This window comes from Rousettus aegyptiacus, unplaced genomic scaffold (assembly GCF_014176215.1).
Source record: "Rousettus aegyptiacus isolate mRouAeg1 unplaced genomic scaffold, mRouAeg1.p scaffold_m13_p_13, whole genome shotgun sequence".
In the NCBI taxonomy this organism is placed as follows: domain Eukaryota; kingdom Metazoa; phylum Chordata; class Mammalia; order Chiroptera; family Pteropodidae; genus Rousettus; species Rousettus aegyptiacus.
Genome location: NW_023416288.1, coordinates 26,163,701 through 26,185,893, shown reverse-complemented (window position 1 = coordinate 26,185,893; position 22,193 = coordinate 26,163,701). Strand labels below are relative to the sequence as shown.

The 22,193-nt window shown below is 31.2% G+C and overlaps 1 protein-coding gene across 4 annotated transcripts in view; it reads left to right on the top strand.

The window, feature by feature from the left end:
- Nucleotides 1–22,193, top strand: part of DGKB (diacylglycerol kinase beta) — a 583,166-nt gene that overhangs the window by 235,114 nt on the left and 325,859 nt on the right. For all 4 annotated transcript variants that reach the window (XM_036230387.1, XM_036230386.1, XM_036230388.1 and 1 more), the window contains 3 exons: nucleotides 7,111–7,196; nucleotides 9,284–9,373; nucleotides 14,830–14,990. In XM_036230387.1, coding sequence (XP_036086280.1) covers nucleotides 7,111–7,196; nucleotides 9,284–9,373; nucleotides 14,830–14,990 — 337 coding nt within the window. The remainder of the gene's footprint in view (nucleotides 1–7,110; nucleotides 7,197–9,283; nucleotides 9,374–14,829; nucleotides 14,991–22,193) is intronic.

Sequence of the window (22,193 nt, the reverse complement as noted above, 5' to 3'; positions counted from 1 at the left end):
CACACCAGAATAACTTTTATTTTAAAGGTCTTTATAGAAGTGTTTTACTATACTAATGAAATCATAAATAGTTTTAATAAAAGATCAGGTGTATTTTAGCTAAGTATTACTTGTTTTTTATTCATTCAAAAATGACTTGAGAGAATTTGATATTCCTTTTAACACATTAATTTTCCAAAAATAATGTGCACTAGTCAAAAAGGAACACATATTTGGACCACATTACAGAGCCTATTGTTTACTGACTGACTTCTTTCTAACTCATATTACATTTGGGAGACTATTAAATTTATGTAATGAGATGACATCATAGATTTCCCAGAAATAAATGTTCTCTCATTTTCTGTCTCTCCTTCTCTTTTTGTCATTTCTCTTTGCCTCTCTGCTTTTCTTTGTCTCTCTTCTCTCTCTTTCTCTTCTAAAATACACATATGCGTAAAATATGTTTTTGAGATTTCCAGAGATGATGACATTAATGTTTCAATTATTATTGACTCACCGGAATACATATTTTTAAATACTCTGAAAGTTATTTCTAGCTATGATGGTAATAGAAATAAATTACACTAAATATGAAATACCCCACCCCATAAAGTATAAATGAATCTTCCATAAAATATCCTAAAAAACTATCTGAATTTGTTGAAACAGGTGCATTTTATAGTTTTCTAAACTTTTAATTTATTGGTAAAATAGAGTACAGAAAATATGAGATGGGAGGAGATGGTTATAATTAGTTTTACTTTAAGCAAAAATGATAGGGGACACACATTACAGTTGATGACAAGTCATCACTTTGAAGCTGACATTATCAATATTCAGAGAAAAAGATGAAATCTAACACCCACCAGTTTGGTATTATAGAGTAGAGAAAACTTTTTTCATAATTGCCTCATGCATTGTTTTTACAAAGTGACTGCAGCGACAATAATACTGTCAATGACACCAAGGTATATATAGATGCAGCCTGGGTACTCGATAATAAGGTGGATGGTATTAAGAATTTGTTTTCTATATTATAAATATAGTTTCAAAAGCAGTAGTAACATCACAAACCAGAAAAGTCACCTGATTTTAGTGAGACAATTGTGAAGACATCTTGTAACTGTAAGGATAATGTGCATCTGTGTACATGCAAGTATGAATATGAATTGAGCTAAATTATAAGATATAAGCATGCTTTTTATCTGGCTCGGAACACTTAAATCAGAATGCAGCCTTTTCTTAAGGCAAGCTCTCAAAGTAAACTATTTTTTTCTAAACAAATTGGAAGGATAAGGAAGAAGAGAGTTGATGACATATGATAAAATCATTTTTGTTCTTTCAAATAGTGTTTCAATAAAATAATATGAATATGTACAATTGTGACCATTCATACAAAATTATTAAGCTAATAATATTTATGAATCTCACACAGATTTCTTCTAAGTATCAGATAGTATAATTTTATTATATATAATGTTTAGTATGTACACTGTTTAGTACCCATGCATTTATTTATTTTTATGTGTTCAATCTCATTTCTAATTGATATATCTAAATTATAATTAAATGGCAGTATTATTACTTTCTTACAATAACAAAATATGAGATTAGAGCATAAAGAAATCCCTACATATTGTCATTTAAGAAATTTGATTATAAGACACTTTCCAAGGTTATGGAATCAGTACGGCAGTTTCTCTCCTTAAGTTTTCCTGGTGTGTTTTTAAAATACTGTTGTCAGGCACAAATGAAAACTTCCTAAAATTTTAATATGTTATATCTTTATACTTATTAAAATTGGAAAGTAGACTTCTGAGTCTTAGATGAAATGTTTTAATTTGCTTTATTGTATTAAGTATCATAATATCACCACCCACATTCTTTTAGGGTGTAATATAGTGATGGCTGTACTGATTGAACAAATGTGATAAAAAAAAGCATTTGACACAGAGCTACTAAACCCACTCATTAACACAGGGCCTCTTTCAAATTTAGCTATTGTGAATAAAAATAAATGCTCTGGGAGAGCATTCATGACCAACATTGAAGCCTCAAAAAATAATTAATTCACTACATTAAATTATTGTAAGTTTAATTTCAATAAATTTCCATAGAAACAACACAAATAATTTCTGGAACCATGCATGATTACTTCATTGGAAAATGTTTATACTTATTAATTCTGCAAGTGAACCTCTAAAATTGATAGTTGAAAAGTATAGCATACATTACTAAAGTTTCCACAAATGGACATCTTTCCAGACACTTCATTCCTTCATCCTTTCTGTTAAGAAAACTGATGTTATAAGGTTGGAGCATCACATCTACTGGTCTTTACAGCTTAATGGGTGAAAACTGAATGCCCACTCAGAGTCTTTCCTTTTGACTTTGGCCAAGTCTCACAGATTTGCTCATTCTTAATTAGAGCTGTATTCCTCTGCAGTTTCTGTCCCCAGTACCATAAGCAGGCCTTCCAGTAGTTCACTGGCTACAATTCCAGATTCGAGGTAGGAGAACCCTGCTCCCTGTTCCTCCAGCTTTCCCTGTCTCTTTGTTACGATTTTGCCAGAACACTGGGAGTGGGAGAGGTGGAGAAAGAGAAGAATGGCCCTCTGATCCTTAAAAAGTATTTGTAACTTTTAGTGAAAGGAAAAATAATTAAATCAGTAATAACCTGTGGACAGTATAATGCAATTTTTTTACATACACATATTGTTTATATCTTTAAACAGCCCAATAAAGCAGATGGTGTTAATTCCATTTTAAAGATAAGGAAACAAATGCTCAGAATGATTAAATAGTTTTCCATGGCTACTATTAAATGAATGAATGAAATAAGGAATGAATGAATTTCTAGGAAAAACAGCATGGGTTGAGTGGAATAAGAGGTTTAGATAGAGAGGTCAATTTTTCAATCCATTTAGCAATCAATTTATAGAGAGTAAGCTGGTCTGACAGTCACATGGGGTTTATGTTTGGGGGTAGGATGCTGCTGAAGAACCAATGATGACAAATTTTAAAGAAAACAAGAATGAATAACAGATGAAACATCATCATGGAGTAGAAGAACAATGGTGAGTCAAATGGATGGTTAGGTTTTCACCAGAAACAATTAGCTCTATAGTAAACTTTTCAGCCACTGGCATATTTTGAAAAACTTTTGTAAGCTTCAAAAACAAAAAGTTTGAAAACTGAGGAGATATAAAAGTTGATAGAGAAATATAGCTGGCAAAAACTGATTCAGAAAGAATTAGAAAATAAGACATTTTTCAATAATTATTAAAGGAATTTAACTATTTAAGACCTTACTATTTTTTAAAAAAAGGAAATCAAAGATATACTAGAAAATGTATAGTTCATATGCAAGTTCTACCAAGCTTAATGAACTTCTAAAATTATACAAATGCTTCCAAAATATAAATATTAAAGGCATACTCTGCAGTTGTTTTTAATGAGAATAATTTTGATAAAAAATTAGAGATGATATCAGGAAGGAAAATAGTCTATTGTGTTCATGAAATTACATGTAAAACTTTTAAACAAATTATCAAACCAAATCCAATTCTCTATTAAAATATTAATAACCAATGTCTAATTTAGGTAAGTGAAAGGACTGTGAGGATGGTTTAAAAATGCAAAAAATATATACATATACATTCCTATATTACTGATTAAATGGGATTAACCATATCTACATTTTAAAAGATGCAGTAAAAATTAACATTAATTTACAATAAAAAGTATTACTATAACAGGAGTAAAAGGAAATTTTATTAACCTTATAAAAGTTATATCACTCAAAAAAAGAAACAGAAAAGAAAATCCCCATAACAAACATCGCCCTAAATAGGGAAATTCTGGAACCATTTCATTTAAATTCAGGAACAAAATATAGAGGTTCTATGAATACTCCATTTCAATAATGTATTGGTATTCCAGCCAGCACAATAAGACAGGGAAAGAAATAACAATTATTATAAAATAATTGAAGACCACTAATACTACCATTGTTATTAGTATATGATACAATTGTTTACATAGAAATTCCAATGGATCTATAAACAAGATATAGGCAGTAGAAAAAATAGGATTAATGTGTCTATCTTTAAGCTCTCTATATAAAAATCAAATATATATACACCAGCAACAAAAACATTAAAATTAGTAAATAAGTTTTAAAACATTAAAAAGAACAACACAAACTATAAAAGAACGGAGAATAAATCTAATAAAATATATGCAAGATCTGTAAACAGAAAATTTAAACTTTTTTAAAGACTATCTAAATAAATTGAACAATCTTATATTCATGGATGAGTAAACAACATTATACAGATGTTATTTCTCTCAAAATTGATCTATAATCTTAAAGTAACTATAATCAAAATTACTATTGTTTTTTCTTTGTTTTTATTTTTAATTTTTGTGGAATATAAGTTAACTTTAAAATGAATATAGTAAAGCAAAGAAGGAATAATATTTTAGATTCTTCATGCTCTATGAGCTATAGAGCTATAGTAAGTATAAGCTTTATAGCTTACCATAAAGATATAGTAATTATAAGAGAGTGATACTAGTACAGAAATGGACCAATTCATAAATAAAATAGAATAGACAGTCCAAAAAGAAATGTGCTCATATTTGGAAATTTGACATATATATAGGGCTCGTATGGTAGAAAGTTGAATTATTCATTAATGAAAAGATGGATTAAAAAGAAGACAAGGAGAAAAATTTGTGCACAACAGATGAAAGGGAGAAAGAAAGGAAGGTAGAAAGAGAAAGAGAGAGAAGAGTTAAAGGATCCCTATCTCACACTACCCCAATAGAATATTGTAAATATTATATTATATATTATATTAATATATCATTTATATAAAATATACAATATAATGTATATTCCATATATTTCTATGTGGTGGTATGAAATAGGAGGATCATGTATCAATATATGATCCTAGGCCATAACAAATATACGACAGTAGATCATAACGAATGTATAATAGACCATAATCCCTATCTCATAAACACCATCACATGGAATTTCCTGAAAAAGTAAAACTGAAGTAAAACTTCTTTGGAAAACAAAAGTTGTGTATAGGTAAACCTTATTCCAAAAGTAGTACTGCCATGAACACTAGGATGCATGTCCGGTGATGCAGTTTGTATAAGAACATAAAAAACTAACCATCCAAATGTCCATTAACAGTGATTTTAAAAAGCATGTTCACATAAATGGTATTTAGCAGTAGAAATTAAATAACTTCAACAACACTCAAAGAGAACTTTAGCTACCACATGAATATATCTTGCTAAGTGGAAAAAGCCAAAAGAAACCAAAATGCTGTTTATGGCATGTGCATGATAACCCAAATAGTGCGCACGATTGTGACTGTGAGGGTGAGATGCTCTAGGAAAAGAGCACCAAAGTATAAGTAAGTTACTGCAAATGTTCTACCCTGGGCATTGGCAATTGGTACATTGTGTTTGTGTTATACATAATATAAGCAAACAAACTGGTAATAGACTGGAAGAAAATATTGCAGCATGTCTAACGAGGTAAATATTCACAGTGTTATACATAAGGAAATATATGAAAATTTCATGTTCTAAGTATGCATGGTGCTTATAAGATGGTTGGGTTTTAGTTTATTTATTTATATTATGCATTGTATGACTTTGACAGTTTTTTCTAATCATGCTAATTTAAGTAAAAATATCACTCATAATGTGTAAAGAGTTTGTAAGATGATTATAAAAGATGACTCAATGGAAAAGAAGGGCAAGGCTTTAAGATGCAGTTCACAGAAGAGGTCACACATTTTCTATAATTCTACAAAAATGCATTCAACCCAGTTGTAAACAGAGATGCATGATTTCACAATAATAGCATGATGCCGTTGCTCACAGTTATTGAAGAAATATAATAAAGTTGTTTATATGTATTGTTTTGGAGTCGCAAGGAAATGGACACCTATCTTCTACTGTATGAGTCATTCAGTGTAATTTGATGATATAGTGGACTTTTTCCCTTCCAGAAGATTAGCCTTTAAAATATGCACATGTTTACATAAATGTACTTAAAATTATGTTAAATACAATACTTATTTTTTTGTTATAGTGAAACATTAGAAATAGTTTAAAAATAGATGAAGATAAATCATTAAATCATAAAATGTACACCCTTATGTAATGCATTTACTTATAAATCATGACATACTATATGTGCTGACATAGGAAGATGTCTCAGATATTTTAAAATAAAAAGATGCACATGAATTGACAGGATGTATAGCATAATGTCATTCATGTTAAAAATACGTGAGTAATAAAATTCATATGTGTATATGCAAATATGTAGGAAAAAATCTTGGATGATTACATATTATATTATTACCAGTGATTTTTTGTAGTGCAATGGAGGTGAAGAGACACATTCCAAATATTTATGTCCCACTCCAATTCTTTCATTGCAAGAAAATAGGCATATATGATCATTTAACTCGCTGCAATACTTGCCTTTGTAACTTTTTCCTTGGTAGATTGCATTAATATGGACGCTACACACAGTAGTTTCAGAAGCAGTGGGCATTTATCATAAGTCTGAGGGAAGCACTGAAACAGTTGCCTAGAACCTCAAAAGCAGCTTGATCAATTTCTCCCAGTCATGAAGAAAGCAGAAAACCCTCAAAGACATCATTTTACTGACAAAATTGTCACATTTCTCTATTCAAAAGAGAATTTTTGATTAATAAAAATTATTAAATGAAATAATGTAGTATATGTCACTCTGGATTATGTTAATTGCAGATAATATCTGGAAGAATATCAATAAAAATTACAACTTATAAATTTTGTTTTTTCTAACTTCAGAGTTGATAAAATAAAAAATACATATATATTATAGAAACTAGACTATATAATTAAAACGTTTAAATTAAAACGTCAATACTTCTAGAATTTTGTTCTAGATAAGAACTTAATATTTTTTAATAAAATCATGGAGATCTTACAGTTTTCATAAAATAAAAATATTTTTCATTAGGGGAAATTCTATGAATACGAAATTAAAAAAGTTCTAAATTTTAAAATATCAACATGTGCCATCACATTCTTATTTTTCAGGTTAAACTTTTTCCGTGATGTTTCTGACTTCCGAGTGTTAGCCTGCGGTGGAGATGGAACCGTGGGATGGATTTTGGATTGCATAGGTAATGAAGACACATATTTAACATGGCTGTGGTGAGAGTGGTAACTTTAAATTCTGTATATTTTCTTTATTTTATTAATGCATTGATATCATTGGATGCTACAGTGATATAAGTGGAAATCTGGCATGTTGCACATAATTTACTGGTTTAATTTATTCTGTATTTTCACATTTTAATTAACACAATAATTTACAAGTATCTAGAAACCCTTCCTTTCTAATCGATTTCTCATGGAATTTTCTAAACCCACAGTTATTTTTAAATCAGGCTCTAAAAAATCCATTTGTTTCTTTACCCAAGAGAGGGAGCCAAAGAGGATGTTAGCATTTGCAGTAAAGTCTGTCAAACTACTTACTCTGTTTAAGTATGGGACCTCAAAACCTTACCCTATGTGGATATGGATATTATAATCACCAATCACTTTTATCATCATGATAGCTAATTTTTATTTATCATATCTAATAGCCTTGTGATAAGATTTTAATCCCAATCATCTTAATTCTCACGAATCTTTAACACTAGAGATAAGGAATCTAAGGTTTGACTAGTTTAAATAATTAGCAAAGTCTTGTAGCTGTGGAACTGCCAGAGCTGGGATTAGAACCCACACTTTAACCTTATTCTATATTGCCTCTGTATTAAAATTTTAAAAGCAGCTTGATTTTTATAAGCTAACAAAACAGATAAAAGATGGACATGTATCACAAGCAAAGCTTCGGATATTCAGAAAAATTACTGGGTTTTCAGAGACAGCTCCCAGAACTGATTACTAGTCAATAAAATAGATTATGAATTGGCCTTTATGAGGAGATAAATCTAAAATAAATGTTCACTCCTTTAGTTCTCATTTTAGTTACTTCATGACTAGTTCTTTGCTAAATAAAGGCCTTTTCACAAAAAAGGAAATAATTTACTCAAAAGATACTTTTACTATCTATAGAAATTGAAGCAAACTTTTATTTAGTCAATGCAGGTAAGAATATTCTCTTTTCAGATGTATGAAAATATTCAAATTAAAAATGAATACAGGTTGTCAGCACATTTTTGGTAAGCATCTTACAACGCTTATCTACTAAAATTTTTGTTAAAAAAGAAACCCCTGAAAATTGTACTTCTTGGCCTTACAATAAAAAAAATGTAAATATTATTAATATGTTATGTTTATGGAAAATACCAGAATTCAATATTTGCAAAATTTAGAACATTGCCTGTACAGTGTTCAAGGACTTGTGAGAATTTTAAAGTAGAAATAGTAAGATATTATTTGTTTTAATCCTCCTCTCCAATTCTAAGCTTCGGCTATTAAACTGTATGATACAACCTTAAATAATGTATTCCCTCCCCATTCTTACCCACAGCCACATACTGCCTTTGGGCAGCTGAGAAGAGAGAAAAATAAAGAAAAGTAATATATGTTTGTGAGATTCATTCAAGTCATATGATGATTTAGACAAAAGTATATGGAAGTTCAGTGGCAGAGATCTTTACTGCTCGAATTCGAAGCACTGTATCATACAAAGTTCAATCTCAAAGAAAACCTTCTGATATCATGGTGATGGCTCCCATGTTGTCTACTCTGACACAGAGGAGCACCATGGGTGGGAACGACACGAAAATATTGTGAGCATTTTACTTTTAGAATTGAGTGTTTTTAAAATATTTTATTTCTAAAAGGAAGATGTACCAAGAGTTGATGTTACAGAAGGACTTTATATAAAAATATACCCTTTTACTCTGGCGACGCCCATGTGTGTATATTCCTACACTAGGTATACCCGTATCCCTGTGAATTTTAATGGAGTTAAACTCACCACAAGTTTTAACTGGGTTAATATGTTTACCAGACTTTCCTCATGTATGAGTCTGAAAAATTCTTGTCACTCTGTAAATAATGGTATTTGTTTGTGTTTTATAATTTACTAAAAATTCATATAGATTAATTTATACTTGCATATTTCTATAAAATATAAGTTTCTGTTTATAAGTACCTAGAGAAACGCCTTCATTTCATGCCAAGCTGTCTTTTTTACTGTTTTTTTTTTCCTGTGATCAAAATTTTACTGTTTTTTACTTTTTCAATTCCACAGAAAAGGCTAACGTAGTCAAGCATCCTCCGGTTGCCATTCTGCCTCTTGGGACTGGTAATGATCTAGCAAGATGCCTGCGATGGGGAGGAGGTAAAGCAGCTCCAGCAATAATGAAAATCTTAAAAAAAAAAAAAAAATTCAGGGCAGAACCTGCTACACACCATAAACACTGCATTTCCTTACTGCATGATGATTGCCATGTTCTTTTAGCAAATATAATTGCTGTGAGGTATAGAGTATATGATTTTGAACAATAATCTAGGGTGGAGAAACAAAAGTGGACCAAGAGTTGGACTGTCAGTTTTGAGCTCTAATCCGTTACAAATTATAGACTTGATTGGGCAGGCAAGCCTCCAGACCATCTCTGGTTTCAGGGTTTCTAATATAAGAAATGAGATAAGCATGGAGTAACTCTAATATTCAGACTTTTATTCTCTGAGTTGTGTAGTAGAATCACAAAAAAAGAAAAAATGCAAATGCTATTGAATGAATTCTCCAGAAATGAACACATATTTTGAGACCCACTTTACACTAGACAGTGTTTTTTTTCATTTGGAGTACAGGGTTAAGAATAGAAAATAAAGGCTGTATTCAAAAGGGTCTTAGATTTTAGTGGCATAAAAATCATATCTAAATTGTGAGACTTCCTACTAACAAGTAAACATAAACAGATAATTAATGTAATGAAAGACCTCACCAAAGAAATTATAAGATGACAAAGGAAGAATCTTATTGGAATAATGACAGGGCCTTATAGAACTGGGAGTAGCCTTTATTTGCCAAGAGAATGTCAAGTTCAAAGGCTCAGAGGTAGGATATCACTTAACTTACTCGAGACTCACAATAAAATTTTGTGAATGGAACAGTGTGAATAAGAGGAGAATATTTCAAGAAGAGGTCTTAAATACATTGAAATGTCATTAATAGGCTGTACTTAACTGAAAATACCAAAGGAAAGAAAACCAGATTTTGCTAAAGCAGCAAGAATTGAATCTTAAATAGTTTTAGCATCTAAACTCAGAGATGTTTGGAAAGTATCTACTAAGAGTGTGAATCCGAAGCCCTTGGGGAGCTTGTTAAAAATACAGTGGCCTGTCCTCACTCCAAATATGCTGAAAGGAAATCTCTGGGGCTGAGACCTGGGCAGATGATTTTCTTTTTAAGCAAACTCCCTAAATAACTCTGATTTATAACAAAATTTAAAGAGAATCATTCCATGAGTATCTGGCCAACTGGTGAAATCTAAGCTGTTATATGTATGTGTGTATATGACAGACAGAAGTGGAGACTTAGTTTAAAAAATGGCATATGATTTATTTGTGATTTCCTTAAGAATATAATTTAATTGTAAAATATAAGTTAAATCTTAGAGTCTAAAGAAAGGTAAATACATGGATGATGATAGATAGATAGGTAGATGGTGATAGATAGATAGATAGATAGATAGATAGATAGATAGATAACAGATAGATGATAGATAGATAAATAGATAGGACCATTGCTTATGAGATTCTTGTATTTGCCAGTGTTTATATATATGTGTGTATTGATTAAAAGGAAGAGAATCATGAATGTATCTTCTAGTTGTATTCCTCTGGAAAATATATTTGATATTTGAAAATTAAGATTTTATTTTTGTTTTCAAATAGTTTAAACCTAATAATTGGTTTATAAGTTTCATTTTGACCATAGTTTAATGATTTTCTTTTAAAAATGTTTTAAAGATATTATCAGTGGTCAAAGACATAGGAACTATATTGTATGTGTCAAGGTATATATTAATGATAAACCACATGTTGGCACTGTTGTAAGTGCTAGATATAGAATGAAAAATTAAATAAATGACTCCTACCCTTTTGGAGATTAGATTTCCATTGAGTGCATAGTCACTAAATCAGTGAACAATGAAATATATAATTATAAAATAAGATCGAGAGTATGAAAGGACAAAAATGATGGTATTTTAGAGAAAGAAGGAAAACTTGGCTAGATGGTCATGACATTCTCTGAGGAACTAACATTTGAGCTAGATTTAAAATACGAGGAGGGAGAAATAGCTCCTATATCAAAAAAAATGAATAAAAGCTGATGTGACTCTTGAAGCTATCATGGGGTGGTGCATGGGTATGGATGAAGAGGAGTGAACAGTCTGAGATTGAAGAGGCGATCATGAGCCAGGTAATGGCAGGGGCTTAGTGGTCATGGTAAGAATTTTATTTGATTGACCCTAAAGCACAAAGTGAAACTGAAAGAGTTGCAAAAGCAGCGTGACACAATGACATTTATGTTTTCAAAAATGGGTTAATTGGGGGATGAAAAATAAACTGTTAAGAAAATGTGGAAATGTGAAGAAATTACAGGTTTTTCAACTGAAAACTTTATAGTTGTTGTAATTAAAGAATAGAAGGATTGGGCTAGGGTGGTGGTAATGTGAATGAGACAAGTAGACCAAGTGGAGTTCCATTTTTGAGGATGGACATAGAACTAGCCAATGGATTGGATAGAGCTAGCAAGGGGGACGGAAAGATGCCGGAGTTGAGCAATTAGGAAAAGAGTCACCATCACTAGAGTTTGCTAATAAAAAAAATGTGCACTGGAGTGAGATTATTTCTTGCCAGGGGTGAAACTGAGCAAGTTGCTTAACAGATGTTGTGCTTCGGATTTCTAATCAGAATTTGAAGAAAATAAGAGCATCTGACTCACAGGTTCTTATGCTGAACTATTAAATTGTTTTCCCAGTGTGTGCTGAGTACCTTATGTAGTCGTAGTAATTATCATTATGCTTAACATTTAGAAAGGAAAATACTTTACTTAACTAATAATCATTTGATTCACTTAAGGTCACTGAACTATATTGACTTGAAGTTTTGTTTTTTTTTTTACAAGAATGTATTTTCATATTTTAGAAAATATAATACTGGAAGACCATAGGATGTCCCTGGGGCATTTGAAAAATATATAATTTATATTCTCTTTGCAATTTTTCTGGCAATTGTTACTCTAACAAAAGTTTGAAATTATTGCAATAAAATACATTGTTTGATAAAGAGTAGGGAGAAGAGACAGTTTTAAATGTAGCACACTCAGAAATACTTGTTTTTGCGTTTTCATGTAATTTTCATTTATAAAATTTATGACTTTTTAGATAGATTCAGGCATTATGATAACATCAATCATTAAATAAAAAATAAATATTTATGTTTTAATTTTTTCTCTTAGCCTAGAGTGATTATAGGCTTTAAATAAAAATAATGGAAGCAAAAATAGCATCATTTTTTTCTGGAGATAAGCTTTTACTTTCGTATCTAGTGAGTTTAATTTGTCTTTTTTATATGAACTTGAGTTCAGGAATCTTATTTATAGTTACAGATTATTATTTAACAAGCTCAGGTATACACAAATATAAAACAGGGTATAGATATTTGTAAAGTAAGGGACTATAGTTTGGAATTCTCCTTTGATGAATTAGTTCTGAAATATAAATGTTGTAATTCACAAAATAGGTTTATTTATTGCTTATCTCTTTATCTTTTTTACTTGGCTAGAAGGCTGATTGATGCCAGCCTTTTTTATATTTAGCCATGAACTCTGAGAGCATATCTAGTGGTAAAGATTTTCAATTGAGTGGCCCTACTAGAATCTAGTTGCGGTAATTAATATTCAGTAAATTAATTTCTACTTTATTCTCTCCTGGTCAACTGCTGTTTCCACATTTTCCTAGTGTTTTGTTGAACCTTGCTGTAATTAACTTGAGATATAGCTGAGGACAAACTCAATATTTGATTTAAAGCATTATTATTTACTCATATTTTCGCTGAGTATGTATGTATATATATTTATATGAATATTATACTATTTTTATACTACATTATTACTATCTTATATTAATATGTGCATAAAAATATGAGTTCTGAAAACTCATTTATTTTCAAACGAGTAAAATTTAGAAATTAGGCAAATATGTTTGTTTCACTTATGGTTATTTAATTCACTAGGGGATATGTGTATAAAATTTGTTTGGGGGGCTATTATTTATTCTGTTTAAAAGAAATAAAAATATTAAGAAAAATTAAACATTTAGAATAAAGATTGAATGATTAGGAAACATAAGTTTATGATGTTTAGTTATCATAATCTAATCATTTAACAATTTAAAGTTTTTTCACTGAATACAATTATATACGTATTATTATGTATGTTCATAGTTTTTGAATTGTGCTGTAAAATATGATATCATCTATTTAAATAATATGTGATACCTTTAATATTTATACCTGTGTAATCATTGTTGTATACTTTGTTGTATGTGGCAAATAGTGCATAATTATTTTTTAAACCTGTGTATGATGAGAAATGAGGTGAACTCCAAAATAGGTATCTTTAGTTTCAGGCTGCCTAGATGCTCTAATAGTTCATTGAACAAATACACCATAAATATGATTTATTCATCTTTAGAGAATTTTGAAATGTTATAGTGCCTGTTCTTTCAATCCAACTAGTTTCCCCAATGTTATGTATGCTAAAACATGTAATGAGAACTCATAGTCTCTGGTTACTAGTTCAACAAACAAATTATTAAAATGTAGACCAAAATGTAGACCAAAGTTGGACACAGAACAAAATCTATGAAAATATAGTTCCGATTCAAAATAACACTTCAAGTGTGTGTATGTGTGGAGTCAGAGAAATATTATTTAACTTAGTACAATATCACAAAATCTGATGATATTATTATCAGTATCATTATATTGTTGCAAATTTTCTATTTTTATGCTTCATGTACTAAGACATTTTATGCATTTTCTAATGTTTTTCCCATTTAATTCTCACAACAGACCTAAGTTTTACAGAAGAGAAAATTGTTGAGGGAGGTTAAAAGCAAATACTTAAGAAAGTAACATAGCCATGATTAGGCTACCATCTTAACTATAATTCTGTATACATGTAGATACTTTTAAGAAAAAATATAACAATAAAAAATAATGTCTTTGGGGACTATCTGTAATAGATTCATTAAAAAGTGGACTTGCTGAGCATTTACTCTAGGGCAGACCTGGTAAAATGAACTTGTAGTGAGAATGATGTGCATAACAGTATGCAGTGTGGTAGTTTTATGATAGGGCTAGTTTTGAGAGCTGTGTGCTATGAAACTGCATAAAATCAGTTGTTTTGAGAGGGTGGCTTCCAGAAATAAGTGCTATCAAACGTAAAACCTGAAAAGGGAGTAGAAGCAAGCCAGCCAAAAGAAAGGGGATGCTCTATGTAGACAAAATAAGATGTGATAGGGAACAAAATTAAACAGTGAAGGACCTTCTGCTTAAATTAAAAGTTCTGTAAAACTAGAAGGGAAAATGTGAGATTAAGGGAGTGATGGAAAGAGACAAGTCTAAAATAGCATCCAAGATTTTTACCTCAGCAACTGGGTGGAGGTTGTTGCTTTTAGCTTTAGAATGATGCACAGTTATACACAAACTCAAACACATGTAATACACCTTTTGTATTTGGTCATAATTTTTCTCAAGATAGTTTTTTTTTTTTTTCATTAGGTTATGAAGGTGAGAATTTGATGAAAATCCTAAAAGACATTGAAAATAGCACAGAAATAATGTTGGACAGGTGGAAGTTTGAAGTCATACCTAATGACAAAGATGAGAAAGGAGACCCAGTGCCTTACAGTATCATCAATAATTACTTTTCCATTGGCGTGGTAAGATTTTCCACCTTTTTTTTTTTATACCAATCCTGGATAATCACTCTGTTAACTCTTACACTATGAAGATTTACTAATTATAAATAATTTATCTTTGTGTCAGCAAAATACTTCTTCTAATGGGCAGTAATAAAGCTTATGAATTTATTTAAAGTTAGAGTATCAGCAATAAATAAGTGTTTCATCTGTTAAACGAAGGAAAGAAACTATATATTTTTTGTAATTGGTTTGACTATTTGTGTTACAAAGTGAATGTTAGAATGGTTTATGATAATGGATTAGTTATAAGTATCAGAGTATAAACTAAAGTTCCAAATTAGTGAAAATGTGAAAATAGTGCATCAAATTGACCTTATTTTGAGAACTTTATTATAATATCATCATATTCTACTTGTTTTTTTTTCATATAGACATTATGTTTAAATTTATAGATTGATCTGAAGTGTAAGAAAAATGCTGCTACTATCCTCACGTGGTTAAGTCAAAAGGCTACCTTTTCACTTAAGTTTTTGAAAATCTTAGACTGAAAGTAAAATATCATTTGACAATTGAATTATTGTGATTTTAATCCTTAAGAATTATAAAAGTGATTTTATATATGTGTAATATATACATATATATAACCAAAGAATTATAGTCTCAAATGTATATTATCTACAGAATTTAATTCCATTTAATATTTCCACTCAATATTATCTTATGTCATACTGTATTCTCTCATGTACACACATGTGTGCATACACACATACACATACCCATACTTCCATGCACTTACATACAACACTAGTAAACTATAGAAAGCATTGGTTGAGTTTATGAACTTAGGAGTCAAACTACTTAAATAAGAGTCCTTTAGCAAATATTTTTATCCATTCATTTATCTGTATTATGATGGTTATTTTCTCTTTCATAATTACAAATAATATGATTATACATTTAAAGAGCCTCAAATAATGGTGCATAATGAAGATTTAATAGACAATCATTGCTAATACTATAATAATTATTGTTATTTACAAGAAAAATATAAGGGATTTGATCCATAAAAGTCCTATTTATATTTGATATGAATGTGAATAATATTTTAATGGCTTTATCGTCACATAACGGACTCAACTTAATTCACTCATTTCAAGTGAATTTTTTAATGATTTAAAAAATATCCAATTTTAGAGCATTTTCATCACCAAAACAAGAACTTCATGCCAATTTATAGTTAATTCCTGCTCCTTTCTCCAGCTCTAAGTGATATCTAATCTTTCTCCAAGATTTGCCTTTTATAAATATTTCCTGTAAAAGAAATATATAGCCTTTTACATCTGGCATCTTACACTTCACATGTTTTTGAGGTTCGTCCATATGAACTACGAAAACACTGTATTATTTTTTATTGCTGAGTAGTAGCATGTTATAGTAATATATTATATTTCCCATTCATCAGTTGATTAACATTTAAAGTGTTTCTAGTCTTTGAATATTATAAATAATGCCACTATTTTGAATCCTTTAGTGATTTTTTTGTTTTGGTTACTGTAATTTTTAACTCTAGAATTTCCATTCGATTCTTTTTGTAATTTCTATATCTTTAATCAGTATTTTCTATCTCAAGAGTCATTACTGTTATGCTTTTCTTTATTCTTTAAACATGGTTTACTTTAGTTTTTTGGACGTTTCTAATAGCTGTTCTGAAGTACTAATCTGGTAAGCCCAACATCTGGAAACTATCAGAGAGTTTGCTAACAGTTGGACTCTATCAAAGACATTATTTTTTTACAAAGTATATGTCACATTTTCCTATTCCTCTGCATGTCTGGTAATTTTTAGTTGGGAAGTAGAGGTTTCATATCATGTATTGTAACTTGGTGTTTAGATCCTCACAGAGAGGTTATGGTTGTTCTTGTGTTTGTTTAATGACTTGCCTGGACTAATTACGTGGAGCCTTTCTCCCCTGTGGTGTATGAGTACTGATGACTCAGTTTTTAGTTTTATCTATTTAAATTTTTGTTTTTATTTTAATCCTGGCTTCCTAGGGATCGGCCTGATTGACCAGAGTTGTGCTCAAACACATCTTTTTGCCATTGGATCAGTGTTCATTGAGGAACATGTATATACTTTAGGCAATTATTGATATTTTAATATCTGCTTTTAGTATTCAGCTTTTAATATCTACTGGCCCTTATTTTGTCTCTTCTGTTCATGTACAAGTCCTCTTATTTAGTCAAGGATGTGTAAATCATAAGGTCTTCTTTTCTAAACACATGTACAGTCTTACACATGCATATGGCCTTTCAGACAGCCAGGGATATGTGGAAATTTATCAAGGTCTATTATGGCTGTCTCATTCCATGATCTCCTGTTGAATTTATGGCTGTTTGACTCGTTAGTTGTTTGTGAGCTCTGACACTAATTTTCCTTATTCATTTGCCACAGAGATCACTACTGTTTGAGATAACTCTCTGAACCATGAATTTTTTTCTTGCTTCTGTTCCAATTCCAGTCAGCTCTGGTGATAGTAAAATTGCTCATTTTCGTAGATTGTCCCACCCTGGTAGAACTACAGTACTGATGGAGTTGAAGGGTAAGAGGGAGCCCAAGGCTGAAACATCACAGATTATCACTGTTCTTATCTGAAGTTCAGCAGTTATTCTTGAATTAACACTCCCTAATTTGTTGTATGCTTTTGGTCAATTTCCAAATTTCTGTGTGGTCCTCCATAGAGAATAATTTCTCCCCACCACAGGAGACACTTGGCAATTTTTGGACACATATTTGAAGGTCATGATTGAGAGAATATTGCAACTTGCAATTAATGAATAGAGGGTAGGAATGCTACTAAACAATCCCAGTGCATAGAACAACTCCCCAAATAAATAAGAGTTATATAGCTTAATATGACAATAGTGTTGAAGTTGAAAAACCCTGACTTTAATAAACAGAAATATTAAATACAGAACTCAACATGTTGAAAAGGAGAAACAACAAAAACCCAAAGAAATGAGAAAGAAAGCTGTAATCAAAATAAAGCAGGAAATAACAGCAAAGAATAACAACAAAAGAGAATATTAGTGAAACCAAAAGCTGGATTATTGAAAAGTGTTAATCAAATATATTGGAAAATTAATTTTATAAAAATATTGTAAATGTTTTTCAAATGAACAGTATAGAGTGAAAAAAAAGAAACTCAAATAAAAAAAGTAATATTTCAAATGAAAATATATGAGGACTAAATATGGTAGTATATCAGTAATGATCAATGGATTTATAAAAGACAAAAATTAAAAGCATCTAAGAATTAACAAAGAATGTATAAGACCTACAAATCGAAAATGTTAAAACTCTCTACAAAGACATAAAATGTCTTTTATTTTTAGCTGGGATAGGTTAACATAATATGCAAACTAATTTATACATTTAATCTATAATCAATATTAGAGCTAGATTTTATAACAGATTTGAAAATCTTATTCCACAATATGTATGATAAAATAGGTAAGTTGATTTTAATAAAAAAAAGAGCTGTTTTACAAAATTAAATATGCTAACAGTGGATTGCATAATTATCATAGAATGGTGCTATGAAAGAACAGATGAAAGAATCAGTGAAGTAGAGAGACACATTGAAAGTATAGAGGTAGCAAAAAACTCATTAGAGAAATGACAGATTGCTTAGTTGATAGTGTTCAAGAACTAGCTTTCTAGCAGAAGAAAATGTTGTTAGAACTCTACCTTATATTATATAGGTAATTACTAGATGTAGTACTAAATTTGAAATTCAAAGCTTAGGACCTAATAAAATAACATGTAATAGAATATGTTTATGATTTTGAGTTAGAACAGAACTAACTAAACAGAATAGATTTTGACTGAGTGTTCTCTCAGAGTCCTACTTCGTTTGACTTGGACCCTCTTTCACTGAGTTATATGAGAAATAGAGATATGAAGAGAGGACAACATCTTGCTTTGAAATTTTGCCTGTGCTTAGTAATATAAACTCTCAACATTCTGGGTCACCATAAACACTCTAGACCTTACAGAGATTTCACGCTTTGTCTGTCCCTCAGCAAGGCTACCTTCTACTCAGCAAATTATATTCCTCTGCCCTAGTCAGTGAATCGGAAAAACAAACTATTCCTGAATATGTAAGTAGTGGAGCTGGAGCATTGAAGGGATGAGAACATTTCAACATTTTGCTATTAGCAGCATGAGAAAGCTTAAGATGACACATAATTTGTATTTGATATAATCTGTAGGAACCCAATTATCAACTAGTTAGAAGATGATCTCACAGTTTGACTACTATTTGTGTAGTTTTTATTATTTTGACTATTGCCATTCTTATACTGACTATAAGTGTTTTATACTTTACATAGAAACTTGCTTCAACTTGTTAGAAAATTTGTAATGGTCAGAAATATATAGATATCCTCTTCATGTATGATATAATTCTTGTATTACGGTGCGTTAACTGCTGACACAACGACCCCTAAATATCAGTGGTCTGACAACAGATAAAAATTAGTTCTTCCCTCATATGATAGGACAACATATGCCAAAATTTCAAGAGAGGCTCTGCTCCACTTGATCAACCAGAGACCCAGGCTCCTTTCATCTTGTTCCTTCACTCCTCTCTATTCAACAATTGGGTGACAAAAGAGAGTAGAGTATTGGAGTGGATGTTTTTGTTTGTTTGTTTGTTTGTTTGTTTTTAATGGGCCATGCTTGGAAGATGGTCATTTGTTGGCTGTATCTTAATAACTTGATTGTGCCTAATTGTAAGGAAACTGGGAAAGGAATTCCATTTGCCCAAGAAGAAGTGGGAAATTGGTAAATAACTAGCCAGTTTTTGCTACTTTCTTCTTTGTAATACTTTTCAATTTTAGTTAGAATTATTGCAAATGATCTGGAAATTATAATTAACTCTGAAAATAGATACTCCTTTACAGTGGTGGTCCTTCAGTAAAAGCATATTTATTTTGCACTTACTATGTGTCAGATTTGTTTGACTATTAGAAATGAACAAGATAGAAGTCTCTGTAATAGGTAAGCTTACCTTATAGTGAAGTGAGAGAATTGTCACAAGAGGATGAATAGCTGGACTTAGAAGCATGGGTTATAGAAATTAATAATAATAAAAAAAATCCATGTGTTACCTTTCATTCTAATTTTGAACTTTAAGATAACTATAGATAATCTCAAAAATCTCAGGAAGGAAACTGCCCACTGCATTGTGACCACATACACCATTAAGTTTATCCTCATAGTTAATTCTTTATTCATTTGCTTAATAAACAAAACAAACAAATAATTAAAAAAAAAAAAAAACTAAGTACCTATTTTCGTTGTCATCATTTTGGTCAGGCCCTATAGTTATACAAATTAATTAAGAGATAGATGACCTCATTATTAGAACTCAGAGTTTAGTGTGAGAGAGAAGCATTAAAAAACAAATGTACAAATACAAATTAAAAAAAAATTTATGTTAACTATTGTGAAAGAAAACTAAAGTTAGCATGAGGTAGAATAAGAGACAGCAATTTTAGATCTTATAATCAGGGAAGGCCTATGATACATTCAAGAAAAAAAAAAATCTGAGGAATACACAGAAGTGAGTTGGGTACCAAAGAGATGGAAAGAGCATACCAAGCAGGTGTAACTGTACGTAAAAAGCGTGAGGTGGGAAAAAGCTCGGTGCATTCAAAGACCTGCTGGATCAGTGTGTCTGGCTGAGAGAAAGTGGTAATGAATGACAAAAAAAGGCAGTTGCAGAGGTGGCTGCCGCCATGTCTTAAAGACTTGGAAGCCAAGGTGCGGTGCTTGTCTCTTAGGAGAGTCAATTAAATGAGTCAGCGATTATAATCAAGAAATTAAGTCATCTAATTTAAGTACAGCAGGAGCTCTTCTACCAGACATGATAGTTGGACATTAATTGAAAGGTAAAATAAGTGTCATAAAAATGATACATACAACTTTGAATATTTCATTTTATCTTAACGCCTGTGACTGTAATTGAATTGGCCAGTCTTCACTTACAGTCCCAGCTAATGTCGTTTCTTTGAATGTGGGTCACTAACTGGGGTTCTACAAAGTCTTGTGTAAATCACATTCCATAGGAAACCATGTATGATTTCCATTTTTAGTTTCTTTTAAGTGGAGTAAAAATTCAAAAGACACCTGTGAAGCAATCTGAGTATGAAATCCTTTTTTACAATAGTTTAAAAAATCTTTTATTATGATCTGTTATATCTAATTCTATAGCAAAGAATATATAATTCCATAGCAGTTTCAGTGTGGCATTTATATCAAATCTTCCAAAACCTTTTTGTTTCCATATAAAACATAGACTTTATTTGTGTAATCATATATCTCTATTTACTTAATATGTCATTAAATTATATTATTATAAACTAAAAGTGGCATAAACAGTATTGGAAGCAACACAAATGACTTAGTAAGAGCAAACCTCAAAATGTAGAAATACAAATGTGCAGGTTTCCTAGACATTAGTAGTAGAAAGAGGCTAGAACCGAGTTACAAGGCTGCTTCAGCATCCATAATCTGGAAGTCTGCAGGCCTCCTACAAAGGCATGAACAGGCATATCTCCTTCTGGTCCTTGAGAAGGCAGGACCACTTCCTAACCATTGCAAAGAGATACTGGAACCAGGTTACAGGGCTGCTTCAAGATCACAGACAGACTTGCATTTGAAGAAGTCACTCTCTCCAGCCTTCACTGACTGCCTTTGGTAGACCTCTTAGCTAGGTTTTCTGAGACTCTCTCAGAACTTTTTCATAGATGTATCCACTCCATGCCTCTTGCTCTCTCTTGGGGGTGCATGGGGGTGGGGGAGCATGGGTAGAGAGTGAGAAGTAATCCTTTTTTTTTTTTTTTTTTTTTTACTATGGTGACATTGCTTAATGAAATCCAACATTATATTCCTTCTCTAGCCTGGCTGGGTGCTGAATACCTCCTGTGTGTTTTGCCTAGGGCATTGCCTGAAATGCTCAAAATTGTGTGTCATCCTCTAATCCTGCAGAGTTGAGCCTGCTGTCTGCAAGGCTCAGAAGGTGTCAGTAAAGGCCTGCCCGCCCACACAGGAGAGCATGCACCAGGAGCTGGCGGTGCTTTGGGGAAGGGGTGAGGCACACAAAACATTGGGGCACGGGAGGCCTCTTGGGCCAGTTTGTGGCAAGGCCTTCAGCTG